Consider the following 19,344-nt stretch of genomic DNA (forward strand, 5'->3'; position numbering starts at 1 on the left):
TCCGTCCCAGAAAAAAAAAAAAATTATAAACTATTTGTTCCCATAAGGCAGTACCTCCTTTTGCCTATTAAAAAGCCTTGGCCAGGCATGGTGGCTCACACCTGTAATCTTAGCACTTTGGGAGGCCGAGGTGGGTGGATCACTTGAGCTCAGGAGTTTGAGACCAATCTGGGCAATGAGGCGAAAACCTCACTCTACCAAAAATACAAAAATTATCTGGGGGTGGTGGCATGCACCTGTGGTCCCAGCTACTTGGGAGGCCGAGGTGGGAGGATTGCAGGAGCCCAGGAAGTCAAGGTTGAAGTTGAGGCTACAGTGAGCCATGATTGCACCACTGCAGTCCAGCCTGGGTGACAGAGCAAGACCCTGTCTCATTCATAAATAAATAAATAAATAAATGTCTTTATTGTTTAAGGCTTCTCTGGGCCTGATAAATTTTGCAAACTTCTCACAGCTCAGGCTGCTTTGAGCTACTTTTTTCTCATCTATACAAAAGGAAATTTTTGCAATATCTCTTAAAATTACAAATGCATATATCCTTTGGCTAAGTAATTCCATCCACAGCAATTTATGCTACAGATATACTCCCATGTGTATAATGACTGGCACATTCAAAATTATTCATTATAGCATATAATAATAAAAGATTGGGATCAACATATATTTGTCAGTAGAAGACAAATTAAATCATTATGGCATATCATAGAATACTTTGCTCCTGTACAGATGTGTAACTACTTGTGCATATAACATTAAGTGAGGTAAGGTGCAAAAGTGTTTGTATCTCATTGTACTATTTCTCATAGACGTATGAGATATGTAAGAAACTGCCAACAATGGCTGTCAATAAAAAAGTCTGGAGACGGATTAGCAGCAGAGTTTTCAATGAACACCCTTAAATACATTTTGATTTTTAAATAATGCAAATGCTTTATCTACTTAAAATTAACAAGCAACCCACAGCACCCTTAAATAATTTCCTCAATACCAAAGTTAAAATGTCCAGATCCTCAAAAGCTGGAAGTGGCACGGGTCTGCCTCATGCTCTCAGAAGAAGTTCTGAAATTGACTCATATTATAAAGAGTCTTTTGGTGGTGAGGAGGAAGATACTGAGCTTCATGGATTTTACCTTTTCTTTGTGCAGGAAGAAATAAGGTTGTCTGCTGAGAGTAAGGAAGAGAAGTACAAAACGTGAGAAGAGAATTAAACAGGGGAGGCCAGGCACAGTGGCTCACGCCTGTAATCCCAGCACTTTGGGAGGCTGAGCAGGTGAATCACCTGAGGTCAAGAGTTTGAGACCAGCCTGACAACATGGTGAAACCATGTCTCTACTGAAAAAATACAAAAATTAGATGGGCATGTTGGTGGGAGCTTGTAATCCCAGCTACTCAGGAGGCTGAGGCAGGATAATTGCTTGAAACCAGGAAGTGGAGGTTGCAGGGAGCCGAGACTGCACCATTGCACTCCAGCCTGGGTGACAAGAGTGAAACTGCATCTTAAAAAAAAAAAACAAAAAAAAAAAAAACCCAAAAACAATGAAACAAGATTTTTGAGATGTGTCTAAGGATCAACTGAAGTTGTAAACCATAAATTTGCAAAGGTGCCATTAGGTCTGAGATTTCCTTCAGGTATGCTCAGCACCCTGAGAGCAGTAGGTCATGGTGTAAGAATTGAAATGCTCCACATAGGAAAAATGATGTAAAAGAGACCCAGCTGGCACTTGAGAAGTTGACGAGTCTTGTTAGGTTTATCCTGAAAACCAAAAATAAAATTTCTAAGTTCTCTCAACCATCTGAATATACCTCTTCTCTCAGCCAAAGGCATTCCAAAGTTAACCTGAAAAACTAGTTCAGGCCATGACAAGAAGGGAGACTCAGACATGCCTCATTATACTCTCCTCCCTTTTGCAATTACTGATAGAACAGATTCTTTAGGTCTGATAAGAAACATTTACAGGCCAAGCAAAAGAAAAGAAAAGAAAGAGAAGAAACATTTGCAATCTATTCTCTCTAAAGCCTGACACCTGGAGGATTTATCTGCAAATAAAACTTTTATTTCTTCATAACCCCTTATCACAACCCAGACGTTCTTTTCTAATGATAATAACTCTTTCAACCAATTGCCAATCAGAAAACCTTTGAATCTGCCTAATGGCATGAAAGCCCTGGCTTCCAGCTGTCCCACCTTTCTGACCCAAACCAATGTACATCTTACATGTATTGATTGATGTCACATGTCTTCCTAAAATGTATAAAACCAAGCTGTACCCTGACCACCCTGGGGTCATGTTCTCAGGACCTCCTGAGGCCTGTATCATGGGCCATTGGTCACTCATATTTGGCTCAGAATAAATCTCTTCAAATATTTTACACAGCCTGAGTCTTTTCATTGACAGCCATAATTCCAGAGTCTGACATTTCAGAGGTTCAACGACTTGGTTTTATCCTTTTCCTTTAGAAGTGACCAGATTTTGAGGAAGTGACAAATTATCAAATTCACAAGGGACTGGTGAATTTAAAAGTGAATTATCAAATTCACAAGGGACTGGTTGATAAAACAGAATCCCAATTAATTAATTAATCAATTTTGAGGTAGCGTGTCACCCTGTCACCCAAGCTGAGGTACAGTGGCATGATCTCGACTCACTGCAACATCCACCTCCTGGGTTCAAGCAATTCTCCTGTCTCAGTCTCCAGAATAGCTGGGATTACAGGTGCACACCACTGTGCCCAGCTAATTTTTATATTTTTGATTTTTTATTTTTATTTTATTTTATTTTTTTAAGACGGGGTTTCACCATATTGGTCAGGCTGGTCTCGAACTCCTGACCTCAGGTGATCCACACGCCTCAGCCTCCCAAAGTGCTGGGATTACAGGCGTGAGCCACTGCGCCTGGCTAATTTTTGTATTTTTAGTAGAGACGAGATTTCAGCATGTTGACCAGGCTGGTCTTGAACTCCTGATCTCAGGTGATCCGCCCACCCTGGCCTCCCAAAGTGCTGGGATTACAGGTATGAGCCACCATGCCCAGCCAGGAATGGATAATCTTAATGGCCAGAGCCTTTAAACTGTGATAATTAATATTCTACTCAAGAGACACATCTCTCATGGTGCCAACAGCAATACCAGTACACAAACAGCTTATTTTTCTAGAATTAGGCCATTAAGGAAAACACAAAATTGATGACAGTTTTCTAACATTTTAGCTCATCCTTAGAATATGCTCATGTCTTCTCCTCCTACCTCTACTTCAAATGACACCCTCTTGAGCTACCAGTACTGATACCCTGGTGTACATCCTCCTACACTTCTTCCCAAGCACATATAAAAATATACAAATATAAATGTACATATAATCACTGATAGGATGGGTTTTTTTGTTTGTTTTGAGACAGAGTGTCACTCTGCCACCCAGACTGGAGTGCAGTGGCATGATCTCAGCTCACTGCAACCTCTGTCTCCCAGGTTCAAGGAATTCTCTTGCCTGAGCCTCCCTAGTAGCTAGGAGTAGTAGGCACCACCATGCCCAGCTAATTTTTTTGTATTTTTAGTGGAGGCTGGGTTTCACCATGTTGGCCAGACTGGTCTCGAACTCCTGACCTCAGATGATCCACCTGCCTCAGCCTTCTAAAGTGCCGGGATTATAGGTATGAGCCCCTGTGGCCAGCCTAGTGATAGGATTTTGTTTACCCAAATCGACCATTGTGGACAAATTATTTTGTGATCCTCATTTACCAATATATCATGGTCTCTGGTAGTCTAGAGGCTAGGATTCAGGGCTTTCACCAATACATCATGGATATTCCTCCTCTAATTCTAACAACTAAAAAATAGATTATTCTAACAAGTGAAAATATAACTAGTTCATTTACTTTAACCATTATACAATTTCCAACAGTTTAAATATACTATAATTCAAGCATTTTTTTTCCTTTTATCTTTCTTGAGACAAGTTCTTTCTCTGTTACCTAGGCTGGAACAGACTGACATGATCATAGTTCACTGCAGCCTCAACCTCCTGGGCTCAAGCAATCCTCCCACCTCAGCCTCCCAAGCAGTTGCAACTACAGGCACACACCAGCATGCCCTGTAATTTTTAAATTTTTTGTAAGCATGGGATCTCCCTATGTTGGTCTCGACAAGTGATCTGCTGGGCGGCTTCCCAAAGTGCTGAGATTACAGGCATGAGCCACTCTCAGGCCTAATTTAAGCATTTTAAAACATTGATGGGCCTTGGAAATGTTTCCAGTTTTTGCCATGACAAACAAAGATGCAATAAACATCTTCGCCCTTACAACCTTATGTACCATGGTCTCTTGCAGCAAATGTTAGATTTGCAGGTAAGCCTGTTCTAATAGTCTTACTTTTGATAAATATCATCAAATTACTCTTCCAAAAATGTAGCAATTCCTACTCATGTCGTCGAAATATGAATGCCTGTTTTCCTACTTTCCTATTGTGTGTTTTTGTTCATTTGGATTTTTGCCATTCTGATAGACAGAAAAAAGTATGTCATGTTTAATGTGCATTTACATGATTAGTGAGTTTGAGTATAGTGGCAGTTGAAATGGAGGTAGGAGGACAAGACATGAGCATATTCTAAGGATGAGCTAAAATGTTAGAAAACTATTATCAATTTTATATTTTCCTAAATGGCCCAATTCTAGAAAAATAAGTTGTCTGTATACTGGTATTGCTGTGGATGCCCTGAGAGGTATGTCCCTTGAGTATTAATTATCACAGTTTGAAGGATTTGGCCATTAAGATTATCCATTCATCTTTATTCTGAGCTCACTAAACAGTCAGCTGAAATTTCATTTCCTTTTTATGCTTATTGTCCATTTGAATTTCCTTGCCTAAGAGGCAGCATAAAATATTGGTAAGTATATAAATTCTGGAGCTAGTTTTGCCATTTCTTTTACTTGTTTTTTTTTGGAGATGGAGTTTTGCTCTTATCACCCAGGCTGGAGTGCAGTGGTGCCATCTCAGCTCACTGCAACCTCCACCTCTTGGGTTCAAGTGATTCTCCTGCCTCAGCCTCCTGAGTGGCTGGGATTACAGGGACCCACCACCACGCCCAGCTATTTTTTGTATTTTTAGTAGAGACGGGGTTTCACTATGTTGGCCAGGCTGGTCTTGAACTTCTGATCTCAGGTGATCCAGCCATCTCAGCCTCTCAAAATGCTGGGATTACAGGCATGAGCCACAGTGCCCGGCCAAGTTTTGCCATTTCTGAATGATAAAGCCTTTGTGTCTCAGTTTTCCCATTTGTAAAATGGGGATAATAGTGGTACTTACTCAAAGTTGTTGTGAGGATTCAATAATAATCTGAAAAACACAGAGGACAGTACCTATTCATATTCTTTGCCTATTTTTCTATTAGGTTGTCTTTGACTTATTAATTTATGGGAGTTCTTCTAATATTAGGGATATTAGGCTTTACTATCCCATGTGTTACATATATAGTTCCCCCGCCCCCACCTTTTTTTAAATGGAGTTTTGTTCCTGTTGCCCAGGCTGGAATGCAATGATGTGATCTCAGCTCACTGTAATCTCTGCTTCCTGGGTTCAAACAATTCTCCTGCTTCAGCCTCCTGAGTAGCTGGGATTACAGGCATGCACCACCAAACCCAGCTAATTTTGTATTTTTAGTAGAGACAGGGTTTGGCCATGTTGGTCAGGCTGGTTTTGAACTCCTGACCTCAGGTGATCCACTCACCTCAGCCTCCCAAGTGCAGGGATTACAAGCATGAGTCACTGCACCTGGCCTACTTTTCCCGTTTTAAAATAATGTTTTTCAGTATGCAATTTTTATTTTAAAATATGTGTACTTCAGTGACTACGTTTTCTTCGTGGTTTGCTTCCCATATTGCTTAGAAAGCACTCCCTTACCTCAAGATTATACAACATTTCTCCTAAATTTTCTCTAAATTTTTTTCTCGAGATAGGGTCTCACTCTATGGTTCAAGCTGGAATGCAGTGGCATGATCATGGCTCACTGCAGCCTCAATCTCCTGGGCACAAGGGATCTGCCTGCCTCAGCCCCCCAAGTATTTAGGACTACAGGCACTTGACACCATGCCCAGCTAACTTTTAATTTTTTGTAAAGATGAGGCCCTCTTATGTTGCCAGGCTGGTCTCAGACTCCTGGGCTCAAGTGATCCTCCTTCCAAGTGCTGGAATAACAGACCTGAGACACTGTACCTGGCTGTTTTTGTTTTTTTATATTTAAATCTATCTGGAATTTTTTCACATAGGGTATAAGGCAGAAGACTAGCTCCCCCCTAGTCCCTGAATATCCAACAATGCTGGTACCATTTCTTCAACGTATTGAAATGTATCCCTTGTTATGTATCACATTCTTTACTGTAATCTGTTTCTATGCTCTATAACAAGCCAAAAACATACTCTTGCTTCCAGTGGCTTTATAGTACGTTTTAATATTTGGTAAGGCAAGTCCTCTTTTAATTTTTTTTCACTTTCTTTATCTTTTTATTCTCTACCATATGAACTTCAAAAAAATCTTGGCCAGGCACAGTGGTTCATGCCTGCAATCCCAGCACTTTGGGAGGCTGAGTTGGGAGGATCGTTTGAGACCAGCCTGGGCAACATGGCAAAACCCCATCTCTACAAAAATGAAAAAATATTATCTGTGCATTGTGGCAAGAGCCTATAGTCCCAGTTACTTGGGAGGCTGAGGTGGGAGGATCGCTTGAGCCCCAACGGTCAAGGCTCCAGTGAGCAGTAATGGTGCCACTGTACTCCAGCCTAGGTAGCAGAGAGACTCTGTCCAAAAAAAAAAAGGAAAAAAACAAAAACAAAAACAAAAACTTGACTCAGTGCCACCCACAAATCCAATGTGGAGGTGGGTAAAACCAACCACATCGAGATTCTAATTGTATTAAGTTATTAATTTTAGATAGAGTGACATTTTCCTGATATTAAGTCCTCCCATCTAGGAACACAGACTCTTATCTTTTTAGGTTTTGTCTTTCATCTTTTACAACAATTTCATAGTTTTAGTCCCACATTCCCTTTGCTCTGTATAACTCCTATACTTTCCTTCCCAGATATTTTGTGCTTCTGGTCACTTGTGAACAGGATATTTTCTTCCATCTCCATTCTAACTAGACATTGCCTAGACAAAGGAAAGCTATTAATTACATTCTTTATTCTTATCCTGTCACTAAATTCTCTTGTTAATTCTAGTAGCTTATTCTTTCTGGATTTGTATTCTAGAAATGCAATCACAATTCTTGAAAAATAGAGATAATTTTTTTCCTGATATTTGCACCAAGAATGTCTTCATCATAGCATACAACTATGCTATGATGCTGTGCTGCTGTCCCTCCTAGCCGCTTGCCCACTGCAAGCATTTTTTGCGGCTGCCCAAGGCTGCCCTGAGTGGCCGCCAAGGAATCAGACAGGAGCATTCTATGAGAATATTCCATGATTGCTTTGTTCCGGTGTCACCGATGACAACATAATACAGCAGTTCCCGGTGTCCTAGCTTTCGTAGACTTCAATTCAGAGTCACTGATATATATTTATTGAGCTCACAACTCTACTCAAACCACTCAAGTTCCCATTTGGTATCTTGTATCAGGAAACATGCCCAGCATTAATATCTAATGAGCTTGTCTGTCAGATTATTTAGTTTTATTTGCCTCATAGCACCAATCATATTGGCAGGTGTAATATTTACTGATTTGTCTTCCCAAGATAGACTACATACTAGGCTATAAACCTGATTTATCTACCCTTTCATCTCTAGTACCTAGGAAGAAAACATCTAGTAGGCCCTCAACAAATATCTGTTGTTTTCTGGAAAATAATATACATTGTATTTAAGTAATTTCTTTTTATTCCAATGTTTCTTAGTGTTATTAAGAATGGTTGCTGTTGGCCAGGCACGGTGGCTCACACCTGTATTCTCGGCGCTTTGGGAGGCTGAGGCGGGCGGATCAGCTGAGGTCAGGAGTTCGAGACTCCCGGCCAACATGGTGAAACCCCGTTTCTACTAAAAATACAAAAATTAGCTGGGTGTTGTGGCGCATGCCTGCAATCCCAACTACTCGGGAGGCTGAGGCAGGAGAATCGCTTGAATCCGGAAGGTGGAGATTGCAGTGAGACAAGATCCGCCACTGCACTCCAGCCTGAAAGACAGAGCAAGACTTCATCTCAAAAAAAGAAAAAGAAAACCAGTTTAAGGGACAGATCAGGCCGAGAACGGTGGCTCATGCCTGTTATCTCAGCACTTACGCGATATCGCAGAAGGAGTATCACTTTGATGCCTGGGAATCAGTGAGATCCCGTCTCCACAAATAATTACTACTATTAATAATTTAAAATCTAAAAAAAAGGAGGGGGGAGGATCAGGTTAAAGTAACTATAGGGTTAACCTTGATATATTAAAAAATGCAGAAATAGTTGTAAGACCGTATCATTAAGAGGGATAACTCTCAGGGCAGAGCTAGAAATGTATCATATCTCAGCCTTTAGAATCTCGATTTCCCTTTGGAACATGAGAGATGATCTAGGACCTAATTAATTGGGTTTGTTTCCTCTCCGTTTCTTAAAAAGGTTTATGTGAGTTGCATTTCAAGTCCTGTAGAGGTACGTTTAAGTTTTCAAAAAAAACTTACCAGGACTTCTTGAGGAATGAGGATGGCAGCACGCCCAGACATGGGACACTCAGGGCAGTGTACTTCCCGCCTACTATTTGGTTTTAGTGGGCCGACCTGTCTCCAAAAACGATTTGACTACAATGCTAGGATTTTGCTAGGGCTTTTGTTTTTATTTCACTCACCCACTTTACTGCTTTCAATGTATCAATCCAGACGCGTGTCTGGTCAAACTCTCAGGTTTACGGCAAAATCATCATTTCAGACATTTGCTAAATGCTCTCCAAAAAGTCATTTTCAGGGGGTCACAGTGAGGCGGTGCACAGGTTGGCATAGAGTTAGTAGGGGCAGTTTTGTTTCGATTTGCGGGCAAACCTCTCAGATGTCGCTGATTAACTTTCACCCGCAGTTCCCAAAGCCCTTTAAGGCCGTTTCCCGCGCACTGCCCCGCCGCAGGCCGAAGCTGGCGCAGAGAGACAGGAAGCACCGCCCCCGGGCGTCTGAGTCCTCGCCCCCTCAGCCCGCAGCCCCGCGGCGGCGCGCTCGCCCGGTGCATTGTGGGCGCTGTAGTCCGGCCGGAACCTGTTTGCCACTGCGAGTCCCGTGACACTGCTTCTTCTCACACCCAAGCCCGCAGTGTTCCCCCCCGGCCTCGGCCGGGCCTCCTGGGCTCGGCGTTCCAGCGAGTCAGTTCTTTCTCCCCTGAGCACGGAGGCGGAAGCTTGAGGGGTGCGGGGAGGAGCTTCGCGCGTTGGGTGAACGCCCGCCTTACGTGCTCGTTCTCTTCGCAACCGCTGCGCGCTAGCCCCGTGTCCCGGCGGCTGGCAGCAGCTGCGTCGTCGGCTGAACGCGGAGGGGGCGGAGGGAGCCCGCGGCGGCGGCAGCTACAGCGAAATGGCGGAGACCGTGGCTGACACCCGGCGGCTGATCACCAAGCCGCAGAACCTGAATGACGCCTACGGCCCCCCCAGCAACTTCCTCGAGATCGATGTGAGCAACCCTCAGACGGTGGGGGTCGGCCGGGGCCGCTTCACCACCTACGAAATCAGGGTCAAGGTGAGGCCGTCTTTCCCCTCTCCCAAGAAACCTTTTCCGCTGGCTTTGGTCGCCCCCACCCGGACCAGGAGCGGACCGCCGCGGACAGCCACAGCCGCCCAGGCCTGGAGCCCCCTTGCAGAGGCGGACCCGGGTCGTGAGCCAGGGCCCCTCTTCCTGTAGGGCGGGTGTGGGGGTGCTGCAGAGCGAGCGCGGCTCGCTGGCACTGGGAGAAGGTGCTCGAAGAGGAGGGCGTGGGTTGAGCGCCGCTTGCCCCTCCAGCAGCTGATCTGGGAATGACATTTGAGTTGGAAAGGGGTAGATCTTTCGAGAACACATCCCTTCACCGGGAAGGGAAAGAGATGTTGACTGAGAAAGGGGGCTTGCGCAAAGTTGAAGCATTTTCTCAGTTTTTTCTTCCTGGAGACTTCCCAGAGGTAGCAAGCCAAGCCGGCTGCTCCAGGCCCTTCCCGAGTTACTAAAGTAACCGATCTTGTGCACTCTTCTGAACAGGACTTAATGGGAGTTCACAGAAGCCTGACAGTTTTTGATACGGCTGAGCCAGACCAGAAGGGTGATTGGACATGGTTGACTTTAGCACTTTGGGCCACCGCCCTGCTAAAGGCTGAGGTGTGGTGAGTGTCACCTACCTCATAATCCAAAACTACAGTTGCTTTAAGAAAAGCCTGTTATTTATGGATCTTGCTCTCTTAATTCGAGATTTGCATTTAACTGAATGACAGAATCAACAGAAATAAAATACACATAATTTCATAACTAGTATTTGTTGGCAATAAATCAGATGATTTGAAATATGCTAATTGAAAATAGTGCTTGACTTTCACTCTATAGTTCAGGATTAAAGAATTTGCCTATGTATGAAAGCATCTTTAAAAATTAATTACATTAATTAAAAGATGACAAATTACATTATTAGAAATTGAGTATAAGACGATTTTGCCATTAGAGTAATAAAAATTTATGTGACAAGCTACTATTAACATTTAAGTGAAATAATTTCTCATTAATTTATGCACTTTGTGTCGTGAAAAACACAAAACATAAAATTTACCATCCTAACCATTTTTTATAGAGGTGAGGTGTTACTGTGTTGCCCAGGCTGGTCTTGAATTCATGAGCTCAAATGATCCTCCCACCTCGGCCTCTCAAAGTGCTGGGATTACAGGCGTCAGCCACCACGCCCGGCCTCATCCTATTTTTTTTTAAGTTCAGAGCTCAGTAGTATATTCACATTGTTGTGAAATTTAAGTTTTTTTTTTTTTTTTTGAGACGGAGTTTTCGCTCTTGTTACCCAGGCTGGAGTGCAATGGCGCGATCTCGGCTCACCGCAACCTCCGCCTCCTGGGTTCAGGCAATTCTCCTGCCTCAGCCTCCTGAGTAGCTGGGATTACAGGCACGTGCCACCATGCCCAGCTAATTTTTTGTATTTTTAGTAGAGACGGGGTTTCACCATGTTGACCAGGATGGTCTCGATCTCTTGACCTCGTGATCCACCCGCCTCGGCCTCCCACAGTGCTGGGATTACAGGCTTGAGCCACCGCGCCCGGCCATTTAAGTATTTTTTAAAAATGATTCTAATGTAGTTAGCATTGATTAAAAAAAAAGTTAATCATCAAACTTTAAGATATGAAACTAATAGTTGAATGTTCAAGCCACTGTTGTCTTCTTATGAATGTGTAAAATGTGAATCATAGGCTTTGTTGTCATAGGGAAACTGCAAAATCCAGGCTTCACTACATTCACACATAAACCTAGTGGAAAAGTGAATGTTTTCTAATTGTCTGTAATACATGACAGATGGTTCACTAAAAAGAACTTCCTCTTTTGCCCTATTGACCAGCATTTTGTTTTTTCTTGTGCTAAAACAGAACTTGGTATTCTTGTTTCTAAACTTCCATGGCAGGTACTTCCTGTCACACAATTGAATTGAATCTCCTGCCTACACTTCCTCTACTTGCTAACTTTGTGTTTATCTTGCTGAGTGCATTATATTAAAAGGATTGTAGTATAATAATTGAATCCTCCTTTTTTAAGTACATCTGATACCTTAGCAAATCGCTGATGTGACACTTAAAAATGTTTTTTGGGCCTGGCGTGATGGCTCACGCCTGTAGTCCCAGCACTTTGGGAGGCCAAGGTGGGTGGATCCTTTGAGCTCAGAAGTTTGAGACCAGCCTGGGCAACACATTGAAACCCCTTCCCTACAAAACACACAAATGCACACGCATACCCACAAAAATTAGTTGGGTGTGGTGGCATGCTTGCCTGCCTTCCCAGCTACTCCAAAAGGCTAAGGTGGGAAGATCATTTGAGCACAGGAGGTTGAGGCTACAGAGAGCTATCATTACACCACCCCACTCAAGCCCTCATAACAGAATGGGACCCTATCTCAGGAAAAAAAAAAAAAAAAAGGTTTTTGGTATAGTCATTTGCATGTTAAAGAAAATAATCGTTTTGAAGAATGATTGAGTTAGGGAACTAACAAATTATGCACTTACTTTGGTTTGTATTTTTGTATAAACCAACTCATTGGGTGTTAATAGCTGTTAAGAGTCATAAATGCAGGTGCCTTTATGAAAACCTAATGAGTTTTTAATGCATGAAATGCCCTTGGATTTCTTTTAGTATGTAATATGTTAACTTAAAACTGAGGACACCATATAGTAAGGAAATTAGGCCTTATTTGAGCAGCATGTGATTTTTTAGAGTAATTATAGTCTTGCATTAAGGCAGAGTAGCCATGACATGCATAGTTTAATATTTTGTTTTTTTGTTTTTTTTTTTTTACTTGATACAGAGTCTCACTTACAGAGCCCAGGCTGGAATGCAGTGACATGATTGTGGCTCACTGCAGTCTCAAACTCCAGGGCTCAAGTGATCCTCTCACCTAAGCCTCCCAAGTAGCTGGGACTACAGGGTGCTACTATGCCTGACTAAATTTTTTTGTTTTTTGTCAGATGAGACTTGCTATGTTGCCCAGGATGGTCTTGAACTCCTGGCCTCAAGTGATCCTCCCCTCTTGGCCTCCCAAAGTATTGGAATTACAGGCATGAACCACCTCACCTAGCCCTGCAATTTTATTTTTATTTTCTAAACTGTTGCTGCTCTCCTTAACCCCTACTGACTACCTTTTGCTATTGAATTTGCTATGTGAAAAACCATTTTATGTTTTAGAAATTGGGCCTTTGTCTTACAGTTACTCTCTAATTCTGGTCTTGAGAAAAATTTTCAGTTTTACAGGATGTGATTGAAATTACTCTAATTCACAGGGCAATTTTATCTGGATGGTGGCACTTTAGAATGCAAGTTTCTCAATCTCCGTTTATCTTTTGGTTTGAGGATAGTGTTTAAGACTATTAGGATCACTTGATTAGTATCTCTGGGCTTTTGAAAATAATTACACAGTGTTAATGTTTTTAAAAATTGTTCTAATGGGTAGGTACAGCGGAGAGCACCATAAATGATTAAAGGTTTAGGAAAGCTCAAGGTCTAGAATTATTTAGGCATATTAAAGAGAAGGCTGAAAGTAAAATTCAGTCACTGTTTATGAAGTCTGTGCTATAATGTGACTTTACTATTCTGGAGATTTTTTAATTAATCAAGATCTATTTTACCTGGAGAACGCTGTTTTGAACAGGAATGGAATTAGAATCTTTCTTGAGCTCTGACATAGTCCTCAGTTCGAAGAATAGAATTAACATTTCCTAGCTGGGTAAGGTACAAAATCAAAGCTCCACTTCCCCACTGTGAAATAGGTATGCTAATAATAGTACCCACCTCTTAGGACTAACTGGAATAAGGCACATGAATCTTTCTAGCACAGTGCCTGGCACATAATAAGCATGCAAAATTTAGCTCTTTCTAAAGATACATTTTCTAAATTAAATGTCAGTGATCAACTACATTTTCTGTGTGTTAATGTGTAGTTGGGTTACTAAAATTGTTAGATTTTCTTATCAAGAGACCTACTTGTCATGGAAGTATACCTCCATTAAGCAAGCATGGTATAAAAAGAAGCCGTTGGCTGGGTGTAGTGGCTCACGCCTGTAATCCAAGCACTTTGGAGGCCAAGGCGGGCGGATCACCTGAGGTCAGGAGTTCAGGATCAGCCTGACCAACATGGTGAAACCCCGTCTTTTTAAAAAAAAAAAAAAAGAAGCTGTCTTATTTAGTACTTAACCAAGTAACCTTTGTGTATGTATTTATTTATTTTTTCGAGAGAGGTTCTCCCTCTATCAGCTGGGAGTGCAGTGGTGCAATCACAGCTCACTGCACAACCTCAGCCTCTCTAGTAGCTGGGACCACAGGCACACACCTCCACACCTAGCTAATTTTTAAATTATTTGTAGAGACTAGATCCCACTAGTTGCCAGGGCTGCTCTTGAACTCCTGGCCTCAAGTGATACTCCCACCTCAGCCTCCCAAACTGCTAGGATTATAGGCATGAGCCACCACGCCTGGCCCAAATAACCTTTTAAAGTTGAGCTTTATTAAAGCATAAAGCTGAATAGTAGGCCGGGCGCGGTGGCTCACGCCTGTAATCCCAGCACTTTGGGAGGCCGAGGCGGGTGGATCACAAGGTCAAGAGATCGAGACCATCCTGGGCAACATGGTGAAACCCCGTCTCTACTAAAAATACAAAAAATTAGCTGGGCATGGTGATGCGTGCCTGTAATCCCAGCTACTCGGGAGGCTGAGGCAGGAGAATTGCCTGAACCCAGGAGGCGGAGGTTGCGGTGAGCCGAGGTCGCGCCATTGCACTCCAGCCTGGGTAACAAGAGCGAAACTCTGTCTCAAAAAAAAAAAAAAAAAAAGCTGAATAGTAAAGTTGGCTGATAAAAATTTTGACATGATGCTAAATAAATGTAGCATCTTAACAGTGTTTGCCGTTCTAAACTTGTGTATGTTTTTTCCTCTGGGTCAATCATCTAAATCTTAAATTGGGAGTCATTAATATCCAGATTAGAAGCTGAGAAATTTTAAAATCTTAGACTTATTTTTAGGAATTATAAATATGTATTATTGAAGGGCTAAAATATTAATAGTATTTTAAAGAATCAGGGGGTCAGGTGCGGTGGCTCCTATAATCCCAGCCCTTTTGGGAGGCCATGGTGGGAGGACTACTTGAGCTCAGGCATAATATAACAGCCTGGGCAACACAGTGAGACTCTGTCTCTACTAAAAAATTTTAAAATTAGCCAGGTGTGGTGGTGCATGCCCGTAGTCCCAGCTGTGTCGGAGGCTGAAGTGGAATATCTTGAGCCCAGGAGGTCAAGGCTGCAGTGAGTCATGATCACACTGCCACACTGTAGCCTGGGTGAAAGAGCGAGACCCTGTCTCTTAAAAAAAAAAAAAAAAAAAAAAAGAAAAAATCAGGGCATTTTGATGCCAAAGGACATCTGTGGAATCTATGTGGCTCTATCAGTTTGCCAATGAGATGTTGTCTGTTAAACATGTTGCTGCCGGCTACAGCTGACTTTTCCAGGATCTCCATCAAGGAGAAGCATGTTATTAGCTGTGAAGATTGCATTCTTATCTAATCCATCCCTTAAGAAAATGGAGAGAGGGGGATGAAGACAGTGGCAATTTTAAAGTAGCCCTGTTATATTGAGTTTTTAGGGACTCTGTCTGTTCTGTGAAGACATATATCACTTGAGTATCTGTTATGTACAGGGCACTGTGGTGTATCTATAAAATTTAATCTTGAGAAAACCAAGCAGAGTAGATAATACTCCTGTTTTGCAGATGTAGAAGCTTAAGTCCCAGCTGATCCTCATCTCTTGTCCTTTTCTCATATTATGCTCTAGTCCTGAACTGGTATCTCCCAATTAAGCTGAGTTCTTTTGTATCCAGGCCTTTGCACACACTTCCTCCTCTTTTAAGAACAGGCTTCCTTAACAGCCTCATCTGGTTACTATCACTTATCCTGCCGGACTCAGCCTTAATGTCCCCTTTTTAGAGATTTTGCTGATCCCTTGACTCTGGACCAGATTTCCTTCCTGTGTGCCCTAGTAGTTTTGTTAGGATTAAATTCTTTTGCTTGTCTTTGGTTTCCTGTAAGCTCCTATATCTCCCATTATAAGCTCTTAGAGGAGAGAGACTGTCATAATCACCCTTATTCTATATCCAACACTGCTTGGCACATAATGGACACTTAAAAGTAAATGAAGTGTAGAAAAGTTAACTCGCCCAAGGTCACAGCTATTAAATGGTAAAACTGGGATTTGAATCTAGGTTTTCTGACCTTCAGAGCCCATACTTTTTTTTTTTGAGATAGGGTCTCACTTTGTTGCCCAAGCTAGAGTACACAGTCGTACAATCTTGGCCCACTGCACCCTCAACCTCCTGGGCTCAGGCCATCCTTCCACCTTCGCCTCCTGTGTAATTGGGGCTACAGGAGCAAGTCAGTATGTCTGGCTAAATTTTTTGTATTTGTAGAGACGGGATTTCTCCATGTTGCCTAGGCGTCTCTCAGACAAGGTCACCATGGTTGCCCAGAGCCCTCACAGAACATTCAGATCACCTGAAGAGCCTTTGAAACCATATGCAGCAAGGATTTCTCCTGCTGTTTATCATGCTCTCTGTCTCACTGAGATAAAGAGTAGAAAAGGAGGAGAAATATACATAGAACCACAGTGGTTGATAGCTCTGATGGGGTTAAAAAAAAACAGATTTTAAAATAGTAAAACATAAAATGAATAGCAGATCTTGGCAACAGAGAGGAAAACCAGTGACATTTGTCAAAGATAGAAAACTTCTTGGAGGGGAGGCATTTAAATATTAGCTGAAAGCATACCATCTCTACAGCTTGGGTTTTTGGGAGGAAGGGGAGATACTACTTTCAGTCAAGCCAGATCTTTTTACCCTGCCTTGCATCATCCATGTCTATATTCCTATATAATAATCATGAAAGTAAGCCGGAAGTTAAAAAAGACAAATATATATATATACACACACACATATTGTATTTAAGAAAGGAATTTTTTGGAGACAAGGTCTTGCTATAATTGGGACTTCAGGAGCACGTCATTATGCCTGGTTAAAGTGAGCCTCCCACCTCAGCCAAGTAGCTGGGATTACTGTTGCATGCCATCAAGCATGTCTCAAAAAAGGAATCTTTATAAATATTGTCACGCTACACCTTTAAAGGAAAATCTAAGCAATGCTTTGAGCTATGCTGGTGATCACATGTAATAATTTTCCTCTCTTGTTCACTTTCATCATCATGCTTACTGCACACCTTCGAAAAAGCACTAGACTTTTATTATTAGATACTTTGATGTTTGTATCATGTTATGCTGTTTTCATGTAAACACAGCCAGCAGTTTCTTGAACATCAGTTAAGAAAGATGGTGTCCAAGAAAATCTTTGAACTGCTATTTTTTTTTCCAGTTTATCCTTAGGGATGGGTGCCGTGGCTCATGCCTATAATCCCAGCACTTTGAGAGGCTGAGGTGGGTGGATCACCTGAGATCAGGAGTTCGAGACCAGCCTTGCTAACATGGTAACACCCTATATCTACTAAAATACAAAAATTATCCAGTGTGGTGGTGCATGCCTGTAATCCCAGCTACTCAGGAGGCTGAGGCACACAAGGATTGCTTGAACCCTGGAGGCAGAGGTTGTGGTGAATCGAGATTGCACCACTGCACTCCATCCTGGATGGCAGCGAGACTGTCTTTAAAAAAAAAAGTTTGTTCTTAAATGTGTAACAAGCTCCAAGACATTTCATCCTTTGCTTCCTATAGTGGAAGCAGAAGACCTTATGGCAGGGAATACAGATATTTAAATAGGAATGGGATCAAGGGTCATCACTGCCTCGGGCACAGTGGTTTGTTTTTTGGTTTTGGTTCTTGTTTTCCAGATTTCTCCCATCCAAGTACTAACCAGGCTTAACCCTGCTTAGCTTTTGAGATGAGACGAACAATTGGGTGCATTCAGGGTAGAATGGCCATAGACTTTTGCCAGATTTCTTTATTCCACCTGTCCAGGGAACCCTTCCCTCTGGCCTTTGCTTTTAGCTCCTCAGGTTTTTTCTGCTCCTCCTTTTGTTTCTGCTTGAAATTCTTGTCTTCCTCATACATCTCCTTGGCCTGTTTCTTGGGCTGTTTCAGGGGCTTCTTGCTGTAGGTGCTTGTTAGGAAGGCTGGATGTGGTGCCTGCCGTCCCTTCCTCAAACCCTGCACAGGAAACTGGAACTTGCAAAGCCTTCAACCAAAGTTCTACTTTTTCTCTTTTTTTTTTTTTTTTTGAGACAGAATCTCACTCTGTTGCCCAGGCTGGAGTGCAATGGTGCAGTCTCAGCACACTGCAGCCTCTGCCTCCCTGGTTCAAGCAATTCTTGTGCTTCAGCCTCCCAGGTAGCTGGGACTATACAGGTTGTGCACCACCACGCCCAGCTATTTTTTGTATTTTTAGTAGAGATAGGATTTCAGTATGTTACCCAGGCTGGTCTCAAACTTCTTCCTGGCCTCAAGTGATCTGCCCACCTCAGCCTTCCAAAATACAGGCGTGAGTCACTGTGCCTAGCCACTACTTCTTTAAGGAAATATTTAACTCACAACCCAGGAATTTGGATGTGTTAGTAAAATGTGACGTTTGCTATAGCTTGCCAGAAAGGTTGTACCAATTAGTATAGAGTTTGTGCTGTTCTCAGATAAAGAAGAGAATTTTTTGTTTGTTTGTTTGTTTTTCCACATGGAAAGGTTTCAGGCACAGCCCAGGGTTAGTATTGTAGCTTGACTATCAGCTTCTAATATCATATGCACATGCTAGCCAAAGGGAAGGTTTATTTGTGCCCTTGAAGGACTCAGCCAGGAAGTTGTCTTATTTCTGTTTCTGCCCCATTGCCGTACTTAGCTACAAAGGAAGCTGGGAAATTTAACTAGGTGGCCATGTGAAGAAGGGAAGAGTAGACACTATGCTTTGCTACGTTAACAGATGGTTGTGGTTGGCCCTTCTAGGATATGGCTTTAAGCTACACTGTGATCATTTAAGAATTTCCTTTTTCTGCTGATGCCTGGAATTTCAGTTTAGAGTAAGTTCATTTGATTTGCAAGAAATAAAATTGTACTCTCATTAGTTTAGAAGTCTTAAGTGTGAATAAGTTTTGATTCTTTCATGATAATTAATTTTGATAAGTCGAGAAAAAAGGCAAGCATGAAGACATGGCATATCTGTTAGGGGCATACCTTGAGATTGGGCTAGAGATTCTAAAAATAGTTGATTGACCTTTTTTTTTTTTCCCCCTTCAGAGGCTGCTTAAAACTGTATTGGTTTTGCTGGGCGCAGTGGCTCACGCCTGTAATCCCAGCACTTTGGGAGGCCAAGGCGGGCAGATCACGAGACTAGGAGTTCAAGACCAGCCTGGCCAACATGGTGAAACCCCGTCTCTGCTAAAAATACAAAAAATCAGCCAGGTGTGGTAGCAGGCAGGTATAATCCCAGCTACTCAGAAAGCTAAGGCAGGAAAATCGCTTGAACCCGGGAGGTGGAGATTACAGTGAGCCAAGACTGCGCCACTGTACTCTAGCCTGGGCAACAGAGCAAGACTCCATCTTAAAAACAAAAACAAAACAAAAAAAAAACCAAACTATATTGGTTTTAGTTAGGACCAGCATTGTAGTTGCTGATATTGAATCATGGAGTATATACTTTGAGCCA

The 19,344-nt window shown here is 42.3% G+C and overlaps 1 protein-coding gene and 1 long non-coding RNA gene across 3 annotated transcripts in view; both read left to right on the top strand.

The window, feature by feature from the left end:
* Positions 1-9,184: 9,184 nt before the first annotated feature.
* The window catches only part of SNX3 (sorting nexin 3), a 45,131-nt gene continuing 34,971 nt past the window's right edge, over positions 9,185-19,344 (top strand). For both annotated transcript variants that reach the window (XM_032275103.1, XM_032275104.1), the window contains exon 1: positions 9,185-9,681. In XM_032275103.1, the coding sequence (XP_032130994.1) occupies positions 9,520-9,681 (162 nt within the window). In that variant the 5' untranslated portion in view covers positions 9,185-9,519. The remainder of the gene's footprint in view (positions 9,682-19,344) is intronic.
* On the top strand, positions 12,653-14,752 carry LOC116549501. Its single transcript, XR_004267908.1, has 3 exons — positions 12,653-13,700; positions 13,841-14,191; positions 14,505-14,752. It is a non-coding gene; the product is annotated as an uncharacterized LOC116549501 (long non-coding RNA).

This window comes from Sapajus apella, unplaced genomic scaffold, assembly GCF_009761245.1.
Source record: "Sapajus apella isolate SASKATOON/1434 unplaced genomic scaffold, GSC_monkey_1.0 scaffold6, whole genome shotgun sequence".
In the NCBI taxonomy this organism is placed as follows: domain Eukaryota; kingdom Metazoa; phylum Chordata; class Mammalia; order Primates; family Cebidae; genus Sapajus; species Sapajus apella.